This window comes from Pseudonaja textilis, chromosome 7 (genome assembly GCF_049901715.1).
Source record: "Pseudonaja textilis isolate UNSWEBS1 chromosome 7, rPseTex1.2, whole genome shotgun sequence".
Lineage (NCBI taxonomy): Eukaryota > Metazoa > Chordata > Lepidosauria > Squamata > Elapidae > Pseudonaja > Pseudonaja textilis.
Window position 1 is genome coordinate 8,583,485 of NC_141996.1, and position 27,900 is coordinate 8,611,384.

General features: G+C 44.8%; 1 protein-coding gene across 1 annotated transcript in view; it reads left to right on the forward strand.

The window, feature by feature from the left end:
• The first annotated feature begins 1,003 nt into the window (after nucleotides 1-1,003).
• The window catches only part of TMEM135 (transmembrane protein 135), a 154,695-nt gene continuing 127,798 nt past the window's right edge, over nucleotides 1,004-27,900 (forward strand). The window contains exons 1-3 of the mRNA XM_026706815.2: nucleotides 1,004-1,165; nucleotides 14,926-15,053; nucleotides 16,859-16,951. Coding sequence (XP_026562600.1) covers nucleotides 1,025-1,165; nucleotides 14,926-15,053; nucleotides 16,859-16,951 — 362 coding nt within the window. The 5' untranslated portion in view covers nucleotides 1,004-1,024. The remainder of the gene's footprint in view (nucleotides 1,166-14,925; nucleotides 15,054-16,858; nucleotides 16,952-27,900) is intronic.

Consider the following 27,900-nt stretch of genomic DNA (forward strand, 5'->3'; position numbering starts at 1 on the left):
CTCCCCTTTTATTCTTTTCCTCCTCCCCTCCCTTTCTTCCTCCTCCTTTTATTCTTTTCTTCCTCCCTTTCCTTCTCCTCTCCTCCTTTTATTCTTTTCCTCTTCTTTTCCTCCTCCCTCCCTCCTTTCTTCCTCCCCTTCTTTTATTCTTTTTTCCTCCCTTTCCTCCTCCCCCTTTTATTCTTTTCTCTTCTTTTCCTCCTCCCTCCCTCTTTTCTTCCCCCCTTTTCTTTTCTTCCTCCCTTTCCTCCTCCTCCGCTCCCTCTCCTCCTTTTATTCTTTTCCTATTCTTTTCCTCCTCTCCTTCTTCCTCTTATTCTTTTCCTCTTCTTTTTCTCCTCCCCCCTCCTCCCTCCTCCCCCCCCCCTCTCCTTTTCCTCCTTCCTTGCTGGCAGCCTATCAATTCCTCCCCCTCGTTCCCACGTTCCTCGCGGGTACCAAGGCCAAGCAGCTTTTCCCCGCCGTCCCTTTTGGGGTTTTTTTGCTGCACGTTTTCCGACCTTGCTAACCCCCTCCCGGCCGCCGTCCCTGACCTCCCCCCCCCCCCAACCCGCATCCCCGCCAACGGCCGCAGCGGTTTTTGCAAAAAACTGCCTCCACGTGCCGGGAAACGTTAGGCAACGCGGCGGGGGGCGGGGCGACGAGCCGCCGTTGGGAGCGCTCGCGCCAGCTCCTCCTCCTCCCCCCCCCCCCCACTTTCTAACTCCCCCGCACCCCTACCCTCGCCCCTTCCAACCCGGCGGGGGAGAAAGCCGGCTCGGGATTGGCTGAGCGGGGCTCACGCGAGCCGGCAAAGCAAAGGGGCGGAGGGAGGGCTAAGAAGGTGGTTGATCCGGAGTAACCCCGGGCAGCCGCAGTTGTTCTCCTTGGCGCGCGCTCGCTGTCTCGCGCCGCCGCCGCCGCCGCCGTCCTCCTCGTCTTTGCTTCGGCCTCCCGGGGCCTGCGCGTGCGCGCTCGCCGTTCTCCCACAGCGCGTCCCCCCCTCACCTTCCCCTCCTCCCCCGGGTCCAGCTGCTGGCCCAAGATGGCGGCGCTGAGCAAATCCATCCCCCACAGCTGCTACGAGATCGGGCACACCTGGCACCCCCACTGCGGGCGAGCTTTCGTGCACATCACCCAAGGGGCGTTTGGAGAGTCGCTCCGCATCTATGGGACCCTTTACCTGGTGAGAGCCACCCCCACCCCACCCCCACCTCCTCACCCCCTGGTTGTGGAGGGGAAGGGAAAAGAGAGACAGGAGGAGGATGGACGTGGAGTGGGATAAGAAGAGGGTGGGGACGGGGAAAGGCTCGGTAACAGGTGTGGATCCCCACCAGGGCAACCTGGGTGGCACCTGCAACTGGACTTGAAAAGTGGGTTGGTGTGACTTCCATATATATGTATATATATGTATGTACATATGTATATATGTATATGTATAATTGCAAGCTTCATCATCGCAGGAGGTTTTTTTTTAAAGAATAGGACAGCCACCTGCCTGAAATGGTATATCGGTGTCCTGCTTGAGCAGGGGGGGTTGGACTAGATGACTTCCAAGGTCCCTTCTAGCTCTTATTCTGATTGATGGAAGCCTTGCCTGTCATCTGAATGTGCTCCCCCCTCCCCCAGGTCTCTCAAGTGAAAGGCTTATGTCTGTTGTGTTATTCCTGTTGGCGGCTATTTCCTAAAAAAAGAGATGCCCATATCCACGTACAAGATACGTCATAGATGGAATAAACTATATCCGATTCTGTGATTCTATGGCTCTATCGCTCTGATATAATGATATAATCTTCGCCAATGATGTATATATTTTGCTGTATGCCTGCGTAGGACCAGGCGACTTGAAGGATTGCTTTCTCCCAAGAATATCTGTTTGCCTCACAGCTCCCACAGGGAGGGTGTGCCCCATGTTCTTACTTTGAAATCTTGTCATCTTATGGGACTTGGGTGATGTGCCTTTTCTGTGGTTGTCCCAGATTCAGCATATGACAGACCCTTACACACCTGGCCTTTGGGAAAACCCTAACTGCTTAACAATTTCCCCCAGGCATTAGAGAGTGGGGATGCCCTCCCTTTCTTGGTTGTGTGCTTGGTTGTCATTTTATATGACATTTTATGTGGCATTTTATGTTATAATTCTTGTTTGTTGTTATATTCCTGTTATTACTATTTTATACTTCCCAGAGTCACACCATTTGAGTTGGGATGCCTCATACATTTTGAAATAAAATAGGTCATCCCTAGAAACTTAATTGAGAATGGCTGGTTAATGTTATATTTAGTTGTTGACAATGCACTCTTGCTCTTTTCTCTCTAAAGACACACTTTTCTTTAAAAAAAACAACAAACCCTTATATTTAAGCCAGTGATGGCGAACCATTTTGTTGTAGTGTGCCAAACCCACAATGCAATGCGCCCTGCTCCCCTGCTCATGCATGCACAACACCCTTGTCCCTTTACCTGCAGTGCACATGCGCATGCTTCCCAGTTGATTTTCGGCCTGTTTGAGGTCGTTTTCGCTCTCCCGGAGGCTCAAAGGAAGCATCTGCAGCTTCGGGAGGCTGAAAACGGGCCTGTTTGGGCACTTCCGGTATTTCCAAAGGCCCGTTTTTTGGCCTTCTGAGGCTGCAGAGGCTTCCTTCGAGTCTCTGGGAATGCGAAAACGGCTCCAAACAGGCCGAAAATCAGCTGAGAGGCGTGCGCATGCGCAATGCAGGTAAGTTTGGCTGGGCCTCGCGTACCCACACTAATGGCTCTATGTGCCAACTGTGCCATGCACTGCATAGGTTCACCACAGATTTAAGCTGTATGGGAGTCTACAGATTCCAAGGCAAAAAGGTGCTTTTTGAATTTGCAGGGTTGTGAAAATAAGACCCCTCTACATCTGATTTAAAGGAAATGTGTCTTTTTTCCAGGATCACATGACAAGCAGCATAATCCTTGAAAAATACACAGTTGCTTTAAGGAGTTGCAGGCAGTACTGCGTTTATACCTCAGTGTCTTCTTAAGCTTATTCTCCCCTTGGGGGATTTGAAGTGCTGCAGAGTCCTTGGGATTTGAAGTGCTGCAGAGTCCATTTAGAGCCAGATTTCCATGGTAGTTAAAGCATGAGGCTAGAAACTGGGAGACCGTGAGTTCTAGCCAGAGGGCCGACCTTGGGCCAGTCACTTTCTGTAAACCCTGAGTAGGAGGTGATGTTAAACCACTTCTGAAAAACCTTGCCAAGAAAATTGCAGAAACTTGCCTAGGCAGTTTCTGAGAATTGGACAAGATTGAACGGAAGAGTCCTATTATGCTTTTGTTTCGCTTTTCCTTCAAGGATGTCAGCATGATTTGGGGTTTCTAAGGAGATTTGATCTTTTACTAAGCCCATTCAACTTCTATAAGACTACTGTGGCAGATACTTGTACTTCTTACTTGTGCAGAGGATAATTGAGCGATGTGGGGTGTATATACCAAGCGTTTGAATTGAGAGGAATTAGCAACTCTTTCTGTGAGGTGGACTGCTATTTTTTTTTTTTTAGACAAAATCACTGATTATTGGAAGAAAACATACTATCGAAAGAGCCAGTTTTGTGTAGTCATTGAGGTGATGGCCTAGAAACCAGGAGACTGCGTTAGAGTCTTCCCTTAGGCATGAAAGCTGGTGGGTGATTTTGGGTCAGTCATGCTGTCTCTCTCTCTCTCTCAGCCCAACTCGCTTGGCAGGATAGTTGTTGTAGGGAAAACAGGAGGAGGAAGGAGTATTACTGCAAGTATGTAAAAGCCACGGCACAGTGGTTAGAGTGCAGTACTGCAGGCTACTTCAGCTGACTGCCAGCTACCAGCATTTTGGTAGTTCAAATCTCAGCAGGCTCAATGTTTTCTCACCAGCCTTCCTCCATCCAATGTTTCCAGATTTAATGGAACTCAGCTACCATGTTCCTTGGGCAATCATGAACTTCTGAACGGGGTGATGAGCATTTTGGATGATGGGGTTCTGAGATCAAAACAGCTGGCCGGTGGTATGCTGGAAAGGTTATCTTTATAATCAATAAATTACAACCACAGTAACAAAATCAGGAATGTTCCTGGATGGTTTTCCTATTAGACAAACAGACTCCCTCCTGCTCAAGAGTGGAGCAGATAAGAGCTTTATTAAGCAACAGTTCAAATGTCCACATTGAAAGGACAGAGGGATGGGATATTTACAGAGCCTTAACAAAATACCCTCCTTAGGTGCTGCAGTCATTGATATCCCGTGGGAGAAAGTTAAAACTTATATGTCAACATAAGAACGCTTTAAAACCCAGGGCTAAAATCCCAGGAGCTTTCTACGGATCAAAATTTGTTCATGATGCAAATGCATGAGGCTGCCAAGCTGGATTCACTCAATAATATCTCTTATATTTAGTAACATCTCTTATTTTCCTGCAAAGAACTCCGAAATGGTGGAAGGGGAAAACAATTCAAAAATTACGCGTCTAATTTAGACTATTGCCCGGGAAGAAAATATATTTCAGACTATAGTTGATACCAATCAAGTGGATGTTTCTATTATGAGCCGTGGTGGCACAGTGGTTAGAGTGCAGTACTGCAGGCTCCTTCTGCCGACTGCCAGTTGACTGCAATTTGGCGGTTTGAATCTCACCAGGCTTAAAGTTGACTCCTCCTTCCTCATCCTTCTGAGGTTGGTAAAATGAGGACCCGGCTTGTTGGGGCAAAAGGCTAACTCTGTAAACCGCTTAGAGAGCACTGTGGAGCAGTTTATAAGTCTAAGTGCTATTGCTAAGTGCTATTGCTATGTTCACCACCAGGAGTTATTTATAAAAATTATAAAGAGGAGGTAAAAATAAAATAAATAATAAACAAGACCAGGTTGATAATTAAGAAGTAAAAGCGAGTGTATCTCAGTTATGTCCCCAGGTTTGTTCTTTGCTGAGTTCTCCAAATTTTCCTGAGACGACTATAAAATTCCTTGTGACCTTTCCTTGCCTGTCTTTCATCTCTCTGTTTATCTTTGCGTAGCTCAGGGGATGTTCAGAGTTTAAAGGTATCTTCAGTATCAACATTAGTTGTGTGCAAGGACCTTGACTAGATTCTATTTGGCTTCAGTTCATACAAGCATTATTATGGTAAGGACAAAATGTAATAGTGAAGAAGGTAAACTGAGAAATGAATACTTTTGTTGTATAGGTGTTCAGATTATTAATTCCTGAATGATTTATTCTAACAAAGATCTGCTTCAGAACAGTAAGCAAAAGCATTTACTATTTCCTACCTGATCCTTTTGACCACGGAAATACTAAAAGTGAATCTTGAATGTAATTCCCACTGTAAAACTTTAAAGGGCTCAACGCTCCAAATAAAATATCATACCAAGTAATAATGATTGATAGTTTTGACTTAGCTGGATGTGGCATTACTCTCTATCAGCCAAAATGTACAACTTAGCAAACTTGTCATCAAATTATAGTTTAGCACAAAATGTGAACCCAACCAGGTTTATACCTACATTCTGATGATCAGTTTTTGGCTATTATATTTTTTTTTAATTGAACGTTGCTGATAGTGTCTTGGTGTTAGCCACAGGAATAGATCAAAAGACCAGTTTAAAATGAATATTTTACATCGAAAGATTTCATTAGCGGACCTCGCCCGAGCGCGAGACAAACGCTGAAGAAAAAGAAGAAGAAGAAGAAGAAGAAGAAGAAGAAGAAAGATTTCAAATTGAATCCTTAAGATCCTTAACATCCTAACTGTAGTGTTTCTAAATCGTGTGGTTTATTTAAAACATTTACATAGCCACTATCTTATAACCAATCTGGGGAGGCTCCCAATCAAAAGTTAAAACAACACACCGAACCATTGTTACTATTATAAAGCTAAACAATTAACAACAACAAAAATCTGAAGCCAAGTCAAACGTTTAATGTGTAGTTGTTTAATATTTTCTCCAGGGGGAGGCTGGCCAAACTTCTGGGGGCAGAGTGTTCCATAGGGCAGCCATAGAAAAAGGCAAGCTTCCTGGTTCTCAATATTTAGGGGAAGGGATTTGGAGCGTGCCCATCTTATCTGACCTGGTCGGATGACTAGATAATCCTTAGGAAAAGGCAGTCCTGAAGAAACCTGGCCCTGTGCGATATAGGACTTTAAAGATGATGCCCAGCACTTTGAATTGCAACCAGAAAGAAATGGGAAGCTGGTACAGCTTGTGCAAATGTGTTACTTGGGCCAACCTAGGGACTGCCATTATTGTATGAGCTGCTAATTCTGGACCTGTTGAAGTTTCTGGGTAGACTTTAAGCGCAGACAAATGTAGAGTGCATTGCAGTGATTGCAATTGTTAGCTATATTGTTGCAGGCTTAGAGGAACTGTAACCTAAAAGAACTGGAAAGCAACAATACATACCGGTAAAGTATACATACCAGTAAATATCTAAAAATAAGCTTTAGCACACTTGAATTCACATCTATATTAAACCATGTAGTTTATGAATTATAATAGCTCTATTTCTGCAAAATAGCAACGAAAGCCCAGCAAGCTATATGAGATATGAATCCAAACAATGGTTAAGGTTGGACAGCTTAGTAAGCTTCTTTCAGTAATTATGGTAACTGGATTCCTCATTTTGCTAAGGTGTGGAGCATAGCTTGCAAATCACAGTGGATGAATTTATGGAATATGTATAGCTAAAACCAGACCTACCACACTATGAGGTGAGAGCAGATGAGCCTAATTTTCAAGACGTAATCTTGAACAATATTCCCAAGGTTGAATAAATATGGTGAGCTTCTTTTAATCGTGGGTTGTGACTTATATTTTGAAGAGAATCAGCACTTTTGAAGACTAGAAAGGAACCAGCATAGACTTGTGATAGGAGCCTCTTCTCTGATTGTGATTCTTCCAAGGAGATCAAAATTATTATTGCACTGCCTCTCGAGAGAAAAATGTGTGCGTGTGTGTGTGTGTGTGTGTGTGTGTGTGTAGGGGTTAAGAGATTATTCTATTACAATTGTCAAAGTATTAATTGAATAAATCACTCAACTGAGTTTTCATAGTGTCTCTCTCTCTCTTTCTCTCTAACTCCATCCATCCATCCATCCATCCATCCATCCATCCATCCATCCATCCCTCAGAGAGAGCCTTTGGGCAGTGCACAATATAATCAATGTATAAACAATGTATAAAATTGGCATTAAATATTAAAATTAATTTTTATAAAAGTAATATCAAAAAAATTATATCCTAAATCTAAATAATCTATTGTGTTTTATTAGCTAACCATTGATAAAAAAGATCCCAAACTTCATAAAATTGTTTATCTTCTTGTTCTCTTAATTTCAAATGTCAATTTACTCATTTCAGCACAATCCAATATTTTCTTGATAATTTCTTCCTCTGATGGAATTTTCTCACTCTTTATTAAGATAGATTTGGTATGATTTTATGATTCGTTGCAAAATAAATTAAGTAAATTATAGTTATCTCGTTAAAGTATGAATTAATAAAATTATAGTTAAATGATTTCTCAGTAATGATACTAGGTTATACAATTGTTGATTGATAATATGAGTTATTATGTAATATAATTATATTAGCGTTTAGGAAATGGATGCACAAAAAAAAAGTGGTAAACCAACTGATACACTGTAAATTTATGAAGAAGGATGATGTTTTTATGTTTTATGTTGTATGTTTTATGTTGTTTTGTTTGTTGTTTTGTTTGTTGTTAAAATAAAAAACTTTTAAAAAAAATATTAAAATTAATTTAAAATATTTCAAAATTATAACAAAATTTCAAAATGTCAGGATAGTCATTTAGCATTAGTTAATACAGGTGAGTGTGTGTGTGTGCATGTGTGTTTCCTCATGGGGCCAGCCAGCTCCATGGATGTATGGTCCTCTGTGCGTCCCACCCAAGGCCGCAGAGCTAAGCGTTGACCTCTTTGTGGAATGGCAAGAGAGCAGGGGATTCTAAGGCTAGTCAACACTAAAGCTGAGCTTATAGACAGGTATCTTCAGCAATAATTTTGCAGCAAGAGATGGGTGAAGTGACTTTTGTAACATACTGATCACTAATCTCTTATCTACCACGTGATCAAACCATGGAGAAATGGCCGTTGTGCCTACAAGTTAAGATTGTGGTAAGACACACCTTGGAACTCTCGGGAATCTTCAACAGGAATATTATTCCATACTAGATTGAATCTGATCTCACACTCAAATCTGACAGCCACATCTGTTAGTGGGATTGGCTCGTGTTAAGGAGCCTTGTTACTCAAACCTGGCCATTAAAAAGTTTCTTCACTTAACTGAAAAATGTAACATCAAAGACGATTTAGGTCTTTTGGAATGCCTGTATGTCCATGTTGAAATTTAGCTATATAAAATACTTTCACAACATTAAAGTACAGTAGCAGGCTTTACTTATATCAACTTAATCTGACCAGATTTACCAAAGTTACTTGTGAAAGATCAGTATTGTGATAGAAAAGAATGATTGAAGCTCAGGGCTGAATGTGGGAATGTGCTGTCTGAGCTTGGTGGTTTTCTTGCAGATGTTTCATGACCCAACTAGGTAAGATCATCAGTTAGTTGGGAGTGGGGTTTGCTCTCTTTTATATATTAGTAGCTTGCCCTTTCAGTGTTGGTGGGAGTGGTTCCTGATTAGGCTGTTGTATACTATTAGTTTGCTTGTCTGAGTTGGTAGTTCCATGTATGGGGTATGATATACTTTATTGTTGGTTTAGTTGTTGGTTACTTTTGGTATTAATCTTTGCACAGCTAGGTATTGATTCCTGTTGAGGAGGTTGTTTTGTTTCCTTTTGTGTTTTTTTAATTGACTCTTTGGAATGGCATGTAGATGTTGTTTATGTCTATATGCCTGTTGATGGCCGATTTGTCTTGAGTGCCAGCCAGGCTTCCAGGAATTCTCTAGCATTTGAGGCTTGGCTTGATCTAGGATGCCCACAGTTTCCCAATTGAAACTATGCTCAAGTCTCTCCATATGTTGTGAAATTAAGGCATTTTCATCATGTCTTTTGACTAGTAGTTGGTGTTCATGAATGTGCTCTAGTAGTCTTCTGTAGATCACTTCTGCTTTTCTTCTGGGAGTTCTGGGTCTTTTGATTTACTCAGGATGTTCTATACAACTTTAGTTGGTTTTGTGCTACATCAATGCCATTTGGTAGTAGTAGTCTGTTAGTGATTTCTGAAATGTATTTGGTGTATGGCAGTGTTATCTTTTTCACAGTTTGTATTGGTTGTGCTATAGTGGGTTGTGTGGTTAGACCACTGTAAAGAACAGTGTACCAAAATTCCACACCAGAGGTGGTATTCAGCAGGTTCTGACCAGTTCTTGAGAACCGGTAAAGGAAATTTTGAGTAGTTCGGAGAACCGGCAAATCCCACCTCTGACTGGCCCCACCCCCATTTATTCTCTACCTGCCGAGTCCCAGCTGATTGGCTGGGTCTTCTTTTGTTCCCCTGCACAGGAGTACGGAGCTGGAAAGCAGGTTAGTGGGGTGGGGAAGGAATGGGGATTTTGCAGTATCCTTCCCCTGCTATGGCCACCAAGCCACACCATGCCCACCAAGCCATGCCCACAGAACCGGTGGTAAAAATTTTTTGAATCCTACCACTGTTCCACACTTTCTAAAAAGTAGTACCATGTTTCTCCAACAATATAGGCCCCCCAGTAGGAAGACCCAGCATATTTTCTAGGCATAAAATGAAATTAAGCCCCTCCCCCCAAATTTAGGCCTAGTTTAAAACATGCGAAATTGGGAGGGAGGCGGGAGGGGAACTTGCCCTTAGGAGTGCCCTGTGGGCAGCTATGCCTTGCCACCAGCCACTCCTTACGGCCAATTGTGGTGGAGCACGGAGGGCTCCCTTACCCATCCTTTACCCGGGTCAGCAGGCAGGCGACATTGGCGTGGTTGTCCAGCAGCGTTTCAGCTGCTTCTCAGGCCTCCGTAGCTTCCACGGTTCCCACTGGTGCTGGCGCCTTTCTCGCCAGCGCCATCTCCAACAACAACGTCTGAGTCTCTCCCGCTTTTCCCCCGTGCCCGTAACAACAGGAAAAAAAAAAAGATTTTGAGGTACCTGGGAGCGCCGCACGCTGCGTTTTGATTTAATCCCGAGCAGCTGGGTGGGCGTGAGAAGAGCCGAGCGAGCGTCTCTGCTGCCGCTACCCTTGGTGCTCCAGCCTCGGGCTCTGCAAGTTTGCAAAAGTCCTGGTGCGCAGCCCGTTCCTGCATTCCAAGCGCCCAGGCCGAGCTGCAGCTGTCCCTCTCTCGCCTGCGCCGTCTCCAACAACAGCAGCATCAGCAGCGGGAACCGTGGAAGCGTTTCAGCCGCTTCTCGAGTGGGGGAGCCGCCTCCGTAACATCCACAGTTCCCGCCGCTGCTGCCGCTGTTGTTGGAGATGGCGCTGGCGAGAGATGGGACAGCTGCAGCTCATTATCTTTGAATGGACAGGTCATGCACAAAGAAACTTAAAGTGATAAATTAATATGCATGTCAGGATATTTTAAGATGGGGAAGTAACCAGTCAGCATTTTAAAAGACCATATAGGAAACAAAGTGCCTTTGTCCATGGAAGAAATGTAAAGTTTAACTATGTGAGGCAAAAGCTTATATGAAACTAATGAGAAATGGAAGCATTGTCCTAGACATGTTAAAAGTATTCTAACCCTCCCAGTGGTCGCATTTCTTTCTATAGAACAGATCTAATGAGCCTTGTTGAATAACTTTACCTCTTTTCATTGGGTGTGGACTTGTTAGTCCACAACAGCTAAAAGAGATATTGGAAATCATGGTTGGTAAGTAGTTGGAGAAACGAGAACGAAAGAAATGAAATCTAGGTTGCTTTTACAGAGGGATAGAATCAAGATCACGCAAAGTGTTAGTATCACTTTATAATGCCTTGGTAAGACCACACTTGGAATACTGCATCTAGCTTTGGTCCCCATGATATAAGAAAGAGGCTGAGCATCTGGAAAGAGTGCAGAGAAGAGCAACAGGAATGATTGTGGGACTGACTGGAGGCTAAAACATACAAAGAATGGTTGCTGAAATTGGATATGTCTAGTTCAATGAAAAGAAGGGCTAAGGGTGACATGATAGGGGCTGACTTAGGATCAGTCCTCACACTTACGACCATGGCAGCATCCCTACGGTCACCTGAAAAAAATCAGCGGGCTTGCCAATCAGCATATATTTACAATATTTGCAGAGTCTCTGGCAGGCTCTACAAAACAAGAATGTGTGGAGTTACTTCTGAGTAGTTTCTTTATTGCTTGGCTACAGACAGAATCTTGCCGGACTATCAGCCTAACTATAGATATACTTTGTGAACTGCCAGGGAGAGAGTCCCATCTGTGGTCTCTTGGAAGCAGCCCTTCCCCTCTTGGGACTCCAAACTACAGGTAGTCCTCAATTTACGACCACAATTGAGCCCCAAATTTCTCTTGTTCAGTGAGACATTTGTTCAGTGAGGTTTGCCCCATTTTATGCAGTGGCCCCGAGGTAAGCCGATGCGGTGCGCGTAGTACCGTGAGCAACCAGATGGAATGGGTAGCCAGCCAGCTGTGCAGGCTCTTAAGTGGTGCGTATTTTGGGGGGTAGGGCTTATATTAGGGCTATGTGTAAAACATGCTAGGGCTTATTTTCAGGATAGGTCTTATTTTTGAGGGAAACGGTATTTCTGATCAGGTAGTTTGCTAATTATTAAAAAATAACTTTAATTAGAATTAAACAAAACATTATTATTTAATTTAAATAACTAAACTAATACTTCAGTTACTGGCCAGTGTAAGCCCTGCAACCTGGAGATCTTGCAACAGTGTTGTTTTGGTGTCTTAAATGCCGTTGGTGAGATGTTTACTCGTAGGCTCTGATTGGCTTAAAATTAGCACTTGTAAAAAGAACCTAGTGAAGCTATCCAAGAATATTGCAAACAGCTTTTAAACATGTTGAAACAACATTCGGGCATTCCCGCACCATTACAAATTTCCCCACAGTTCGTTAAGGCTGCTTTTTTGTTCTTTCCGGAAGTTTCCACTCAAACTTAACTCATCCAAGATAATTGGGAAACCCACGCTACTGGGGGATACTATTCATTGTGCTAGATCATTGGAAACAACTAAACAACAACAACACTTCACAGCACTCCAAATCGCGTCGTTGTAACTAATAGGCCCTAACTTGTTACCTCCCTCTGTAGGTTGGTACACTTTCCTACACTCCCTCCCTCCCAAGATAATATAGGAAAGTTTAGTAGCCATGGGTACCACACTGTAAAACAACATCTAAACCAGGGGTGTCCAACTTGCATCATCATGGGGGCGTCACATGACATAACCAGACTTTGTTAATCTGGGCGGGGCCGGGGCCAGCATGTGTCGCATTCGGCCCGTGGGCTGCGAGTTTGACACCCCTGATCTAAATGCAGGCATGATTAATATGGCCATAGTAACTACCTTTATAGAATAGCTTTTGTTTTGTTTTCTTTTTAAAAAAAATGCTTTAATTTGTAAACCAAGTTGGGGAGAATATAAATTTAATACATTAAATTACATCTCCTCAAACAAGCCTGGATAATGATACTTTTCTTGCTGATATCATAAGTTACACTTTTGAGGAAGTAGAAGAGGTGGAAATGTTAGGAAAAATAAGGGGTCCCTCCTCCGTTATCTCTATACAGGCAGGTTATTTACGCAGATACCAAGGTAATGCATTAGTATGCATGTCAGGATGTTTTAGGAGGGGGAAAATGACCAATCGGTGTTTTCAAATATCTAGGGAACAAATTTCCTTTGTATGAAAATGTAAAGGGAAAGCAGGAAGCTTGGAATTTGAGCCATTCTATGTACAAAATGTCCCTTGGAGTATGAAGAAGTTCAGATTGCCAAAATGCTCCACAGATTTTGGAAGTTTTGAGGTTTAAACAACATTATTTTGAACTTGAAATGCAGGTAGTCCTCGACCACAATTTAGCCCAAACTTTATGTTGCTAAGTGAAACATGTGTTAAGTGAGTTTGCCCCATTTTACGACTCTTTTTTACCCACAGTAGTTAAGTGAATCATTGCATTTGTTAAATTAGTAACGTGATTGTTAAGGGAAACTGGGTTTCCCATTGATTTTGCTTGTCGTAAGGTCGCAGAAGCTGATCACATGACCCCGGGACCCTGCAGCCATCATAAATGTGAGTCGGTTGCCAAGGATCTGAATTTTGATCATGTGACCCATGGGGATGCTGCAGTGGTCAAAAGTGTGGAAAACAGTCATAAGTCACTTTGTTCAGTGCCGTTGTAACTTTGAACGGTCACTAAATGAACTTTCATAAGTCGAGGACCACCTGTATATTAAAAAAGTGATCAGAACCAGCCTGTTTTTAATGCAAACTGGCTCCCAAGTACAACCCCAATTTTCCATAGGAATTACCTGACCGATTTGGACAAATGAAGGATTCTTTAAGCCTGATTTTTCCCCACAAATAGGTCTTGTAATTCAAGGAGAGACATAAAAGAGTAGGGGAATAACAGAAATAGAGGCACATGAGTAACCATAACGTTAATTCTAGTACTGGCTGACCAAGTCATGTTTCTGATTCATTGACCTCAATTAGTGCTGTTGGAAAATTGGATTTGCTTTCATGCTGAAGCAATATGACAGATAGGCCACAGTCAGTAAGAATGGGATCTCACCATTCTTCTACTCTAATACTAAGCACAGGAGCCCCCCAGGGTTGTGTGCTAAGCCCCTTCCTTTATTCTTTGTACACACATGAGTGCACCCCATTGTATAACTCCAGCGCAATTATGAAATTTGCGGATGACACAACGGTGGTGGGGCTTATTAATAAGAACAATGAGCCTGCTTATAGAAGGGAAGTACAAGGGCTGACACTGTGGTGTCAAGAAAATAATCTTATACTTAACACCAAAAGAACTAAAGAACTAATCATGGACTTCAGGAGGAAGAGAGATGTACATTTACCATTGTATGTAAATGGCGAGGAGGTGGAGAGGGTTGGTAGTTTTAAATTTCTGGGCACGTATCTTGGAGGACCTCTCATGGACTATGAATGCTAGCGTGCTTGTAAAGAAGGCACAGAAGAGGCTGTACTTCCTGAGAATGCTCAGGAGGATAAATCTATCTCAGCATCTACTTCTGTCCTACTACTGCAGCACCATTGAGAGTGTCCTGACATAAGGCATTCTTGTATGGTATGAGAGCAGCTCTGTAGTGGACAAAAAAGCTCTACAGAGAATCATTAAAACTGCCCAGAATATCATTGGGCTCCAACTACCCGCCCTGGACGACATCTTCGCATCTCATTGTTTAAGGAAGTCGCACAATATTCTCAGAGACTCTTCCCATCCTGCTCACAATCTTTGTGAACTGTTGCCTTCTGGCAGAAGATACAGAACCATTAAAATTCAGACCACCCGTTTTCTGAACAGTTTTTATCCCAGAGCTATAATTGCACTTAACAAGGAACTTAAGGACCACCATCAGTGAGCCGTTGGACAGTATTACTTGGTCTGGATGCTTGTGTGTTTTTAGGGGGCGGGGAATTTTGGTGGGTGGGTTGTGTGTTTGGGGATCGTCATTGTGCGTGCGTGTTGGGTCTGGTCTGGTTATGTGAATTTCGTTTTATGTGTATACTGTGAATATACGTACATTGAAAATAAAGAATTCAATTCAATTCAAGAATTCAATTCAATATTTTAAAAGTGTGTGGGGAGTATGTCTCAGGTATGAAACACCCCCTAATTTCATACCTAGTGGGGCAAATTAACGGAATCAGTGTTAATCCTGAGACAGGTTTTATCTCAGTGTCATTTACTGTTTTTATTGATGTGGGTTTTTCTTGTTTGTAAATAGGATTTGAAAGGGTAAACATGTAACATTTAAACAAATAGTTTGAACTGGTGCACCTGTCTCTTTCAGATTGCTGCAATTCTCCGGAAACGAAAACTTGATTATTATTTGAACAAGCTGCTTCCTGAAATTCTGCAATCAACATCCTTCCTTACAGCAAATGGAAGTCTTTACATAATGTTTTTCTGCATTTTAAGGTGATTTCATGATACATCTTTTGGACTAAATCAGTGGATGGTGAAGTAACCTGGTTTCATCTTTCATCACACCCAGGTCTTTACTCCAGGCAGTCCTCAGCTTACAACCACAATTGAGCCCAACATTTCTATTTGTTATGTGAATTCTGCCCCATTTTACGACCTTTCTTGCCTCAATTATTACATGAATCCCTGCAGTTATTAAGTCAGTGACATGGTTGTTAAGTGAATCTGGCTTCCCCATTGACTTTGGTTGTGAGAAGAGGTGATCACATGATCCTGCAACCATCATAAATATGAGCCAGTAGCCAAGCACCTGAATTTTGGTCACATGACCATGGGGATGTTATAATTGTCGTTAAGTGTGAAAAATGGTCATGTGTCACTTTTTTCAGTGATGTTGTAACTTGGAACAGTCACTAAAAGGACTGTTGTAAGTCGAGGACAACCTGTACTTACTTACTGACTGCCCTATAAAAAGGAATATAGCAATTTTCTTATTTTTACAGAATATTGGCTGCATTTTTATGTACAGTTCTTTATATTGATGGTTCCCTGTTTGGGAAATGTCACCCTGGAAGTAGGTACCTACATTTTAACAAATAGTAATTTCGTTGAATGCAAATGTAAACATTTGGTCAGCTTAGAGTTTTTTCCTGTGGTAATAAATAAGACCTATCACTAAGCCAGGGCTCGGCAACCTTAAACACTCAAAGAGCTACAAAGGTCCTAACCGGAAGTCCCCTGTTCAATTCTGGAGCGTAAGTCCGGTTCCCCCACCATAGAGTGTCCTCCTAGCTTGGCGTCCTTTTTCCTCTACCTGTCCTAGCGGAAAGCCGTATCAATTGTGCAGCCGACTGGAAAACCTGCCCCTTGCCATAGAGCCGTGATGGCGAACCTATGGCACGCGTGCCAGATGTGGCACGCAGAGCCCTCTCTGTGGGCATGGGAGTTGTCGCCCCAGCTCAGCTCTGCCGCACATGTGCGCACATGCCTCCAGCTGGCCAGCTGGCCTTCGGGTCTCTGAAGGGTGGGGTGCATACAGGGGGGACGTGTGCGCATGCATGGCAATGGGGAGCAAGCAGGGGAACACATGAGCATGTGTGTGGGATGCACCCACATGCATGGGGAAGTGGGGCACATGCGTGGGGAACGCATGCGTATTGCATTTTGGGGATGCGTGCACGCTTTGGACACTCGGTGCCCAAAAGGTTAGCCATCATTGCCATAGAGTCTCCTCCTGCTGCACCATGCTCCCCCCTACCCCCCCCAAATTGGAAGCTCTTCTCAAAATTGTGATGCCAACCGGCGACAGAGAGCCTCAGCAGAGGGACGAAAGAGCCAAATGCGGCTCCAGAGCCGCGGGTTGCCGACCCCTGCACATGTTCCTTTGTATTAAGGTAAACCTTTGAAATGTAAGACAGCAAAATTGAGGTTCCTCCTGGAGGTGTTAGAACTATGAATGGTATGAGGTTCTTTGAAGTGTTTCAGAGAGCACTCCTGATGGACCAAAGAGGAGGAAGAAAGCGTACTTAGTACTTTCCCACTACAGCCTCCCACCTTGTTTCCTAACCTAATCCTCTGCAGACAGTTTTGGGAGACACCAGTGACTGGTCAGGCAGAGGAGGAATTGAAAATCACGCCCCCTTCTTGCTTTAGTAGGAGCATCTGCTGAGTATCGTTCTGCTCACGGGAACCCTTGATCCAACGTATTGCCACCTGCAAATATTTATTTATTTAAGAAAGTATGACCGCTTTTTCCCTGTCCCATTGCATGTAACAAATCCTACCTTTAATTGTTTTAGGCGAATACTGGGAAAATTCTATTTTTGGACTCCTGGTTTTGGTGCTGCTTTACCAGCGTCCTACATGGCTATTCTTATTGAAAGGAAGAGCAGGTATGTGGCGTTTTTTTTTTTACATCCTTTACAAACAAATAGAATTGTTTGTTTATATAATTACGATTATGATGTTATCCATTCAGTTGTTTCTGACTCTTGGCGATTCTGCGGGCCCGGTCTCTCCATAACTTCCGATCTGGCACTGCTTCCCATAGTTGTTCTATGCTCTGGCTGGTACGAGCTTTGATGGTGTCCAGCCACCATGTTCTTTGGAAGCCTGGTTTCCTTCTGTGTTTATGTAATATATCTGCCATTGGGGTGTGATTCAATTGTAGCAATCAGTGAACAGATAAAACAAGCACTTAAAATAATTCAGAATCATCACACTCAGTTTATGCTGCGACATTTTTACAGTTCCCATGAAAGTGTATATTTGGGTTGACATGAGGGGTCCTTGGTTGCTTTGCAAGCTTGCTTGTTTTCTTGCAGACATTTCATTACCCGAACTAGGTAACATCATCAGTGCTAGTAAGGAGTGGGGTTTGCTCCCACTTCTTACTAGCACTCCTTACTAGCACTGATGAAGTTACCTAGTTGGTAATGAAATGTCTGCAGAAAACAGGCAAGTTTGGAGAAGCACCAGGACCCCAAATGTTTACTTGATTGTAAAATTCTAAAACCATCAATTGTCTAACTTTATTAAGAAGATTATTGGCTTCTCTTCTTGTTCTAGGTGGGACTTATTCCAATCAATTTTATTTTAGCTTATTCCTATCAATTTTACAATTAATAAATAGATATTACTGCAGGATCAGAGACCGCATGACTGTGAATATCAGATACTAGGATTGACAATAGGCAGTTACCATCATGTCCTGTTTGTCGACATCTCAGAAGTTCATTTGGTTTATGGCTATAAGAAATACAATACTGAACTAAAGAAACTTGCCTCAAATGCCTTATGGCATATATATCCTGGCCTTGTTTTGCTCAGTTTGAGCCTCGGTGCTTATCTTTATTAGTTTCTGCTTATACAATTTTTAACGATTCTTTCGTAATATTTCGAATTCTTTTCCAGTGTACAAAGATACACTCCGAAGATACGCTATAAATATGTCAAGATGGTATTGCTGGAGGGATTGTGGTTCTAGGGTCGGCCAATTCAGGTTTAAATGTGTTAGAGGAGGGAGAGCGTTTAGGAAGATAGTCACATTCCTAGAGTGGGAAGGGATATATGATCCAAAGATACTCCTCCTTACTCGTATCTCTCCAGATAATTTCCTTTAAGAACCATGGCCTTTTCCATGGCTGTAGGACCATACTTCTTGCCTTTTTGATGGGATGCATTGGTGTTTCTCGGCTATACATTTCACCTGTCCAGAAATCATGAACCTCACCCTTCTCATCTCTGTATCCTGTTGCTCCATTTGTTCTCACCGCATAACTGAGGCCAGCCACACCCACCACCCTCCAATCACCTGCTTCTCCTGAAGGCTCCTAAAGACATTCTTTGGAACGAAGCCCTGTTGCTTTTTCCCTCCTGCCGGGTTCATGTTGTTCTCATCTCTCGCCGCTCTTTACAACCGAAGGCGTCACAAGAGAGGGCAAAAGGGATTAGCCGAGAACAGGTGCAGTATTCACAAAGTGCTGTGTGAGGTTCCTTGAAAGGAAACGGCCCTGGCACGGAGCTTGGCAGATAGAGATCGCCAAGAATTAAAAGAGGGGAAAACGGGTGGGCTATCTCCCCCCTCCTCCTCTTTGTGGGTGCGGTTTGTTCTTGCTCTGCGGGTCTGTTATCATCTATCGCTTGAAGTACGTGTCTGCGAGCAGGAGGAGAGCTCACCAAATTTGCTGCAACTTGTAAATTGTTGGCAATCAACTGCATCGTCACCTGAGGACAAAGCAAATCCGAGCCCTCCCTTTCCATCAAAAGGAACTGCAGGGACTTGTCTCGACCCCTCGGTGCTTTCCCAGTCTGATTTTGGAAGGCAAATCCCAGATGGGTTATATCCCAAAGTGAGAATTGAGAAAAGTTTTGGAGCTCCTATCCAAGTTCTGGAAAATATGCTACGATTGCTTGACTGAAATTATGCAGCAGCACCATTAGATTTTATTTTAATTACATTGTAAATGAGTTGGACCGGACCTTGGAGGTCTTATCATCCAATCCTCTGCTTAAGGAGGAGACTCTAAACCTGGGGTCCCCACCCTGTGGGCCGCAGCCCACTACTGAGCCATGGCGTCTTGGCTACCGGGCCATGTGAGTGGCTGGCCAGCGCGTGTGTGTGCGCGCCTGTGCATATCCCCTCTCCTGCTAACATCACGAGCGTTGCAAGGGTACTACCTTTGTTGCGAGCGTTGCAGGGCGAACGTTGCACGCATGCTCACTGCCCCATTTGCCTCTCACGCTTGCGGCTCCGTACACTCATAGCCCAGTTTGCTCAGGCGCATGCGCACGTAAAGGCACCTGCCCCTCCCCCCCCTTCGAGCTGCCAACCCAGAAGGCTTTTGGAGCTGTGCTTTATACCATTCCAGACAAGTTGCAAGTATCTTTTTGAAAGCCTCCAGTGTTAGAGCACCCACCACTTCTGAACTCGGAGTCTTTTCACCTTCATGTTTGTTGCTATTCTCTCTCTCTCTCCCCCTCCCTCTCTTCTCTGTCCCACTATAATTTGGGTTCCTGATACATCAGTATGAAGGAGAATGAATGATTTTGATTATAAAATTATGCAGCAGCACCATTAGATTTTTATTTTAATTATATTGTAAATGAGAGACCAATTGGGAACTCTACAGGCTACCTAGCTTCTGTGGAACTCAAATAATCCCTTTTCTCTTTTGGAAATTTGGGGTTTTTTTTAAGTCAGCAAGGACATTCCTCAAACAGAATCTTGCCATTTTTGCTAAACAAATTTTTTTCAAAGGAAAGTGATTACAGCCTTTGGTGTAAATAAGATGCTTTTTGTCACATAGATGCGAAGTATTTAATATTTAGACTTCTTACCCAAAAGATCGGATTCATTCAGGAAACTAACCTCTTTCTTTTTAAAATCAGAAATAAGTATTCATGTAGACCTCGACTTTCAAGAGTTCATTTAGTGACCATTCAAAGTTACAGTGGCATTGAAAAAAAGTGACTTATAACCATTGCAGCACCCGCATCGTCCCATGATCAAAAGTTAGGCAAATCCCACGTGGTCACAGCGTTCTGTGGTCACATGATCACGATTTACACCCTCCTGCTGGCTTTCCCATTGACTTTGCTTGTCAGAAGCTGATAGTGAAGGTTGCAAATGGGGATTATAAAAAGCCATGGCGGCACAGGGCTTAGAACGATTGCAGGCTCATTCTGCCGAATGCCGGCAGTTCAATCCCGATCAGTTTAAGGTGGACTTAGTCTTCCATCCTTCCGAGGTAGGTAAAACAAGGACCCAGATGGTTGGGGGTGATAGGTTGACTCTGTAAACTGCTTAGAGAGGGGCTATAAAGCATTGTGAAGTGGTGTATAAGTCTTAAGTGCTATTGCTATTACTACCCCGTGACCATGGGCATTCTGTAACAATTGTAATTATGAGCCTCTTGCCAAGCACCTGAGTTGAACCATATGGTTGCTGCTATAACTGTTACTACGAGGAAAGACCATAAGGCTCCTTGCTCAGGACTGTCCTGACATTGAATGTTTTCTGAACAAGTGTATTTTTAGGCAGTAGCAGAGAATAAATGATTTAAAAACTTAACATCATTCCCTAACAATGCAAGACTTAAAGTGCTTTCTTATCTTTTTTATTTTATTTTAAAACAAAAGGTACTTTCTTATCTACCTTGATCTCTTTAAGTATAATGCATTTCCTCTACGTCACGTTCCATTGTTGGAGTTTTGTATAACGTAAGACAGCGAAGATTGGAAGTGGTTGCATTTTCCGTGAACCAGTTTAGGTAGGTGTCTTTCCTCTGATTGAAGGAGAAGCCGATTCAGAAGCTTCCCCTCAGTTAGGATGCAGTGGTTCAGGCATTTATACAGATCGTCCTCTACTTATGACCACAGTTGAGCCCAAATTTTACATTGCTAAGTGAGACATTTGTTAAGTGAATTTTGCCCCATTTTCTTGCCACGGTTGTTAAGTGAATCCCTGCAGATATTCAGTTGGTAATGCAGATTGTTAAGTAAATCTGTCTTCCCCATTGATGTTGCTTGTCAGAAGATTCGCAAAAGGTGATCGTGTGACCCTGGGACACCGCCACCGTCATAAATACGAGCCAAGCATTTTGATTTGGATCACGTGACCATGGAGACAACATTCGTATGTGTGAAAAATGATCACAAGCCCCCTTTTTTCCGTGACATTGTCACTTTGAACGGTCACTAAACAAATTGTTGTAAGCCAAGGACCAGCGGTACTGTAGTTAGAAACAAAGCGAATTTCCTACCTGCTAAATCAAGGTGGGCAGGTATGGCAACTTTACGACCTGTGGACTTCAACTCCCCAAATTCCTGATCCAACCTTCCTGGCTCGGGAATTCTGGGAGTAGAAGTCCAGAGTTCATAAAATCGGCATAGTTTGCCACCCCTTCTTGGATTGAACGCCTGCCTGATCTGACTTCTTGCGTCCTTGCTGTGCCTCCCCTCATAACAGAAATATTAAAGCGCCAAGCTTAATTATTCCCTTTTCTCTCTTTGGCGTGTGCAGCTGAATGGTGACTCTCTCTCCAAAGGGATACTTCACATTCCAAGTGTGCAAGCATCAAGTGCAAGCTTAATGCGGCCAACAGAGCTTGAATTTGTACTCTTTATAGTTGAAGTTGCTTTGCACTTTTTCTCTGGCATTAACAGCTCTTGCAAGAAAGGCACCAAAAATAGATCACTTGCAGGTTGGATTCTAGTTTAGGACACAGCACATACCTAACGACATCACCCCCCTTTCCTTCATTTTTTGTTCAGGTTTTGCAGAGATTTTCAGATAATATTTCAGGTCCAGTTGAAACGTGAAATATTTTGATTTTGATTCCCTCCTTTCAGCTGTGGGGATCTCCTAAAGTATTTTATTAAAAGGTCCAATAAGTCTTCAGGGTTAATCTTCGAAGAGTTAAATCATCCATCCTTTAAAAAAAAAACCCTTTCAGAGTTTCTGAAAGATGAACGCTATTACCTGTGTAAATTAATTCCTGAAAAAAAAGATATCCCTTTTCCATAGAGCTGTCTCGAGTGTCCAGGTTGGGAGGAGCTCCAGTCTCGCTCTTCCAGGCTGAGCTTGAAAATTGAGGAACGCCCTCACCGTCACATGGTCCTCGGGCACTCCCCAGTTTTTGCTCAGCCTCGTGGCTAACAGGCTGTTTTTCCTTGCTCGGTCGCATTCAACATTCTAGGCCTCTTCTCTCATCGCCACGTGGATCACCGGCAGGCAGCGCAGGAACTCAGGTTTGAACTCCCCAGGAGTGTTTTTAATATCCGAGCCGTTTCTTTAAGGGGAGAAAACGAGCGCTTCGACCCCCAGCTTCGTTTGCCGCCTAATCGCTCCGCGCAGGCCGCTTCGTTTCTGCCTGCCTCTCCTCGCCTTAGCCGCTGCGTTCCCCCCCATGAACGCCTTCTAGCCCAGGTACGCTTCCTGGTTCTCCCAAGGGCTCTAATCTTCCTGGGAGTTTACCGCTGGGGCTGCCTCCGTTACTTTTGCGCCTCCATCTTGGGCCCCTGTGGCATCCGCCATCTTGGTGTGCCCTGGAACGGCCGCCATCTTGGGTGTGCCTTGGAACGGCCGCCATCTTGGGTGTGTCCTGAACGGCCGCCATCTTGGGTGTGCTCCTGGAACGGCCGCCATCTTGGGTGTCTCCTGAATGGACGCCATCTTGGTGTGTCCTGGAACGGCCTCCATCTTGGGAGGGCCGCATGGCCGTCCCGCCATTACTAGAGGCCTTTTACAGGCCGCAGCCTTAACTGACTATTAGGCAGCCTGGGATTCCCTTGTCTCAGCCTGTCTTTTATTCTACCAACAGGCCTCCTGCAGAAATAGGGTCTGTTGGCCCTGCAGCCTTTTCCCCAGCAGGCGAAGTAGCAGCTCTGCCCCCACTCACCCCTTCCCGGTCCGTCCGGCAGGGTAGCTGCCTGGCGTTCACCTTTCTGGCTGATTGGTCTCTGGGCTAGGCCCTGGTTCGTACCAAACCTCTATTTTAAACAGAAAATTTTTTTTTTTACTAAAAGGGGGCGTGAACGTGCGTTGGGATTCCCGGCCTCCCGTAGGCCGCATCCAGACCTGGTTTCAGCTACATTATTCCCTTCTGCCTGCGGCCCCAGGGTCATTGGTTTTTTTCAGAGGCCTACCAGTAGGCCGCATTGCTTCCTGACTCCTGGGCAGATCCTGGGACTGCTCAAATACCTTGCAATTCTGCCTAAGTCTCCCCAACTAAGGAGTTATTTGCTTGCCATGTCCCTTCCCGGTTCGCCCGGCAGGGACAGCTTCTGGCGTTCATTCTGGCTGATTGGCCCCGGGCTAGGCCCTACTTCCCAACACGTTACAGAACAATTCTGTGGCCTTGACAAAAAGGGGTGCAACACGAGCACTGGGAGTTCCAGCCTCTGCTTAGGCTGTACCCAGACCCGTTAACCGCCTCGCATTAACCAGAAATTTTTTTCCTTTTTCTCTCCTCTCCAGATGGCAGACGACAATACCTCTCGTGGCACTTCTCTGAAGGCCAAGGCCAAATCCCACCACCTGCGCAAACAGGCACAGGAACCATCCAAAGCTTCCCAAAGGGATGCCTCAGGCGACACAGGGCCCTCGAAGGGAAATTGACAGACGCTCTCAGGAGTCAAGCTCTGTGTCCCGGGACCCTTCCGCTCCATCAACCTCCACCCATCCTCCTCTCCCCTCCCTCCTGCTTCTGCTTCTCCCCACAGCCTGGACAGGCCCCTGAGGTCACCTTGCCCACCACTGCTGTAGAACTGCGCCCGGAGGAGTCTCTCCCATGGCGGAAATACCCGAAAACCTAATGCAGGCTATGGAGCTGGCCATCCGGCAAAGGGTAGCGCAACAGATGCAGCAGCTGGCCGGTCTGGCTCCTCGCCCGCGGCCCCGAGGCTCTAGGATCAGCGGCCTCGCATGGTCAGGCAACTCCCCAAGAGGACTTAACCTTACCTTTGGAGTTGGAGGGAATGGAGGCCCAAGAACCCGGGACCCTTCCTCTTTGGGGACGAGCAGGACCTTGACATGAGGTCCCTCATAGGCAGTGAACTTTTTTCGGGAACAGGTCCCCTAGAAGGGGACATGTCGGAGGACGAGGGCCTCCTCCAGGTCAGCCCGTTTCTAGGGCTCTTTAAACCGCACCTATTTAGGTCCCTCCTGTTCAAAGCCAGGACCACCTCGGGCCTGAACCCCCTCCCACCCAACCCAGCGGCGGCAGGGGTTCCTCCCGACTCTCTCTTCTCTCAGCCCGTGGCGGAAACTGAGGTGATCCCTGTCCCGCCCATATTCTCAGACATGGTTTCTAGGCAGCTGGCCTCCTCGGGCCCCCTCCCCCAACGCCCAGGACAAGCGGTTTTAACCTGGAACCGCAGTTCTCCACCTTGCTCGACCCCCTCCCCGTGGGATCGAGCCCGTGGTGGCCTGGTTTCCCGCTCTACTCCCAGCGACTCACTCGATGCTCTCCAGCCCGAGGACAAGCGAGCTGAACTGGCCCTGTGCCGCGCACCACCTCTCTGACGCTTGGGCAGTCAGGGCTTCCACTGCCGTCGTTTTTCACCAGGTCTTCCATCAAGTGGCTCCAGCAGCTCAAGCAGCATGTCCCCACAGCCAATCTCAGGCGCACCAGGACATTGCCAAGATCCTGGCCGCGGCCGAGTTTTGCAGACGCCACCTTCCAGGCGGCAAAGTTCTCCACCAGGGCCATTTCGTCCCAGGTTACCGCCCGCCGTCTACTCTGGCTCCGCCACTGGCAAGCGGACGTTAAAACAAGACTAAGTTAGCAACAGCCCCATCTCTGGGGGAAGTTATTTGGACCGGTTCTCACCCATTCCTGGCCGAGACCCGGAACAAGCGCAAGTACCTCCCTTCCCTCTCTAGGAGGTCCGACTTCAGAGGCTCCCCCTCTCCTCGCCAGGGTTCTTATCACTCCTCCTCTTTGCCAGATACTACCGATCCTCTCCCTATAGATCTCCCTACCGAGCGGAGCGGATGGGTCCGGAGGTACTTCTTCCAGGAAGCCCTCCGGGATCCGGGAGAGGTTCGCTCCGTCTTCTCGATAATGCAGTCGCCCTCAGGCGCTTGTCCTTTAAAAAAAAAAAAAAAAAAAAAAAAAGAGGAAGGAGTGCGAGAAGGCCTTCTCTACTCCGACCTTTAACCCCTGCTTGCAACAGGCTCCTACCCCAGGAGCACTCTTGTCCTCCTCACCCTGCCCTGGGCAACTGGTCGGCAACACATCTACCCCCATTCAATGCTAGCCGGGTCCCTTCTTGCGCTCCCGGGCCTCACACAGATCTCTGCGCTCCCCTCCTTCTCTCTGTCCCAGAGTTCTCCCAGGGGAATTCCCAACACGGGTCGATCTTCCCAGTTTCTTGAATCCGGTCCCAGTGCACACCTGTTGGCCTCTTTGGCGGGACTGCCTCCCGGATAGCTCCGCCTCCTCTTTAGGCCCCTTGTTGAGACATTCCAACATCCAGGGTTTTCTCCTGTTGGGCATGCCTTCCAGCGGGTCATCAGGGTTCCAGGAGAGATTCTATTCCAGACGGGCCCCACCCGCAGGACTAGCCAAGCTTTGGTATGTCCCAACCTGGACACTCGAGACAGCTCTATGGAAAGGGGCGTTGGTTCTTACCTGATACGCTTCTTTTCGTAGAGCTGTTGAGAGTGTCCAGCCCCACCCGTAGGCCGTCTGGTGGGAAACCTGGCTGTTCGACCGAGCAATCTAATATATTTTTTCCTGAGTGTGATGAGAACAGGACTTTCCTTCGTCTGTGCAAAAACCTGGGGAGTGCCCGAGGACCATGTGACGGTGAGGGGTTCCTCAATTTTCAAGCTCAGCCTGGAAGAGCCGAGACTGGAGCTCCTCCCAACCTGGACACTCTCAACAGCTCTACGAAAAGAAGCGTATCAGGTAAGAACCAACGCCCCTTCTCTTTTCTTCTGCTTCAAATGATTGAACTCTAAATTAATATTATCCTGTGACAGCTTTCAAGGTAAGTCATGGATTGCTAGCGGTCTGTAAGTCAACTACTTAAGGTGATGTCACTCTCTCGAGCATTATTGTTTCATTCCGTAAGTAGAATTTATATGGTTTTCGGCATTTGTGCCAAGGACAATTTGAACATTGTTATGTTGCACGTCTAAAACAGGAAAAAAAAAACTTGTGAAAAAAATAACACCTAAGTTCTTAAGCAGAAAGTGGAGCTTGGCAGCAAATTTTCATACTCTTTTTTTTGTTTTACAGTATTATTTTAGAGTATTTATAATGCTTTTCTGAAGGACATGACTTCATGTCTTTCCTATGGGAAGGAATAAAGCTCTTTTCTGCCTTATGAATTCTGGTGGCAACCACAGAGAAAGGTGAAAAGGTAGAGAGGATTGTGGCAAACTTTTCTCAATAGCAATAGCACTTAGACTTATATACCACTCCACAGTGCTTTACAGCCCTCTCTGAGCAGGTTACAGAGTCAACCTTTTACGCCCAACAATCAGTCCTCATTTTACCGACCTCAAAAAGGATGGAAGGCTGAGTCAACCTTGAGCCTGGTGTGACTCAATCAGCCAAATTGTAGGCAGCTGGCAGTCAGCAGAAGTAGACTGCAGTACTGCACTCTTAGCACTGCGCCACCACGGCTCATAATAGAAACATCCACTTGATTGGTATCTATTATAAAAATAGTCTGAAATATATTTTCTTCCAGGACAATGGTCTAAATTAGACGTGCAACTTTTGAATTGTTTTCCCCTTTCACCATTTTGGAATTCTTTGTCGGAAAATAAGAGATATTACTAAATATAAAGAGATATTATTGAGTCAATCCAGCTTAGCAGCCTCACGCATTTGCATCATGAACAAATTTTGATCAGGAGAAAGCTCCTGGGATTTTAGCCCTGGGTTTTAAAGCATTCTTATGTTGACATATAAGTTTTAACTTTGTCCCACAGGATATCAATGACTGCACCACCTAAGGAGGGTATTTTGTTAAGGCTCTGTAAATATCCCATCCCTCTGTCCTTTCAATATGGACATTTGAACTGTTGCTTAATAAAGCTCTTATCTGCTCCGCTCTTGAGCAGGAGGGAGTTTGTTTGTCTAATAGGAAAACCATCTAGGCACGTTCGGCTTTAATTTATTAACTATAAAGGATAGCCTTTCCAGCATACTGCCGGCTGATTTGATCACAGAATCCCATCATCCAAAATGCTGAACACCCTGTTCAGAAGTTCGTTATTGCCCAAGGAACATGGTAGCTGAGTTCCATTAAATCTGGAAACATTGGATGGAGGAAGGCTGTTCTAGAGAGTAATTTTTATGGAAAATTTGCCTGGAGAAGTGAGGATGGACTTCCTCTAAAAGTGTGGGTCCCACGGAGCTAGCGTAGCGATTACGTAGGAGCAAAGAATATTGGATTTTAAAAACAATTGATCTCAGATGAAATATCTTTGCATTTTTGTGATGAGATACAGGACAAGGCCTTATAAAGGATTTCTTGATCATTTCCCGTTTTGCAATATCCTACTGAAACTTCAAAGAAACACAGCATGGACTATATACCTTCAACTCTGTATGTCCTTCTGTATATCTGTTGGTGAAACAGCCAGGAGTATCACTCCTTGCAAAAGCTGTGAATTAATCAGTTATGCAATGTGTACTTGCAGATAAAGAGCAAATAGTAACAAGTTGCATATTTTTGTTAAAGTAATCGAAGTAATTACCTTCTCCTATGTGTATTTTATGTACATTTTTGTAAAAGTAAGTTTCAGAGTTGTTCTGTGGGACTTTTCCTTTACATCTGAGAAAATTCTAGTCATAATTGTATTTAAACCACTTTTGGA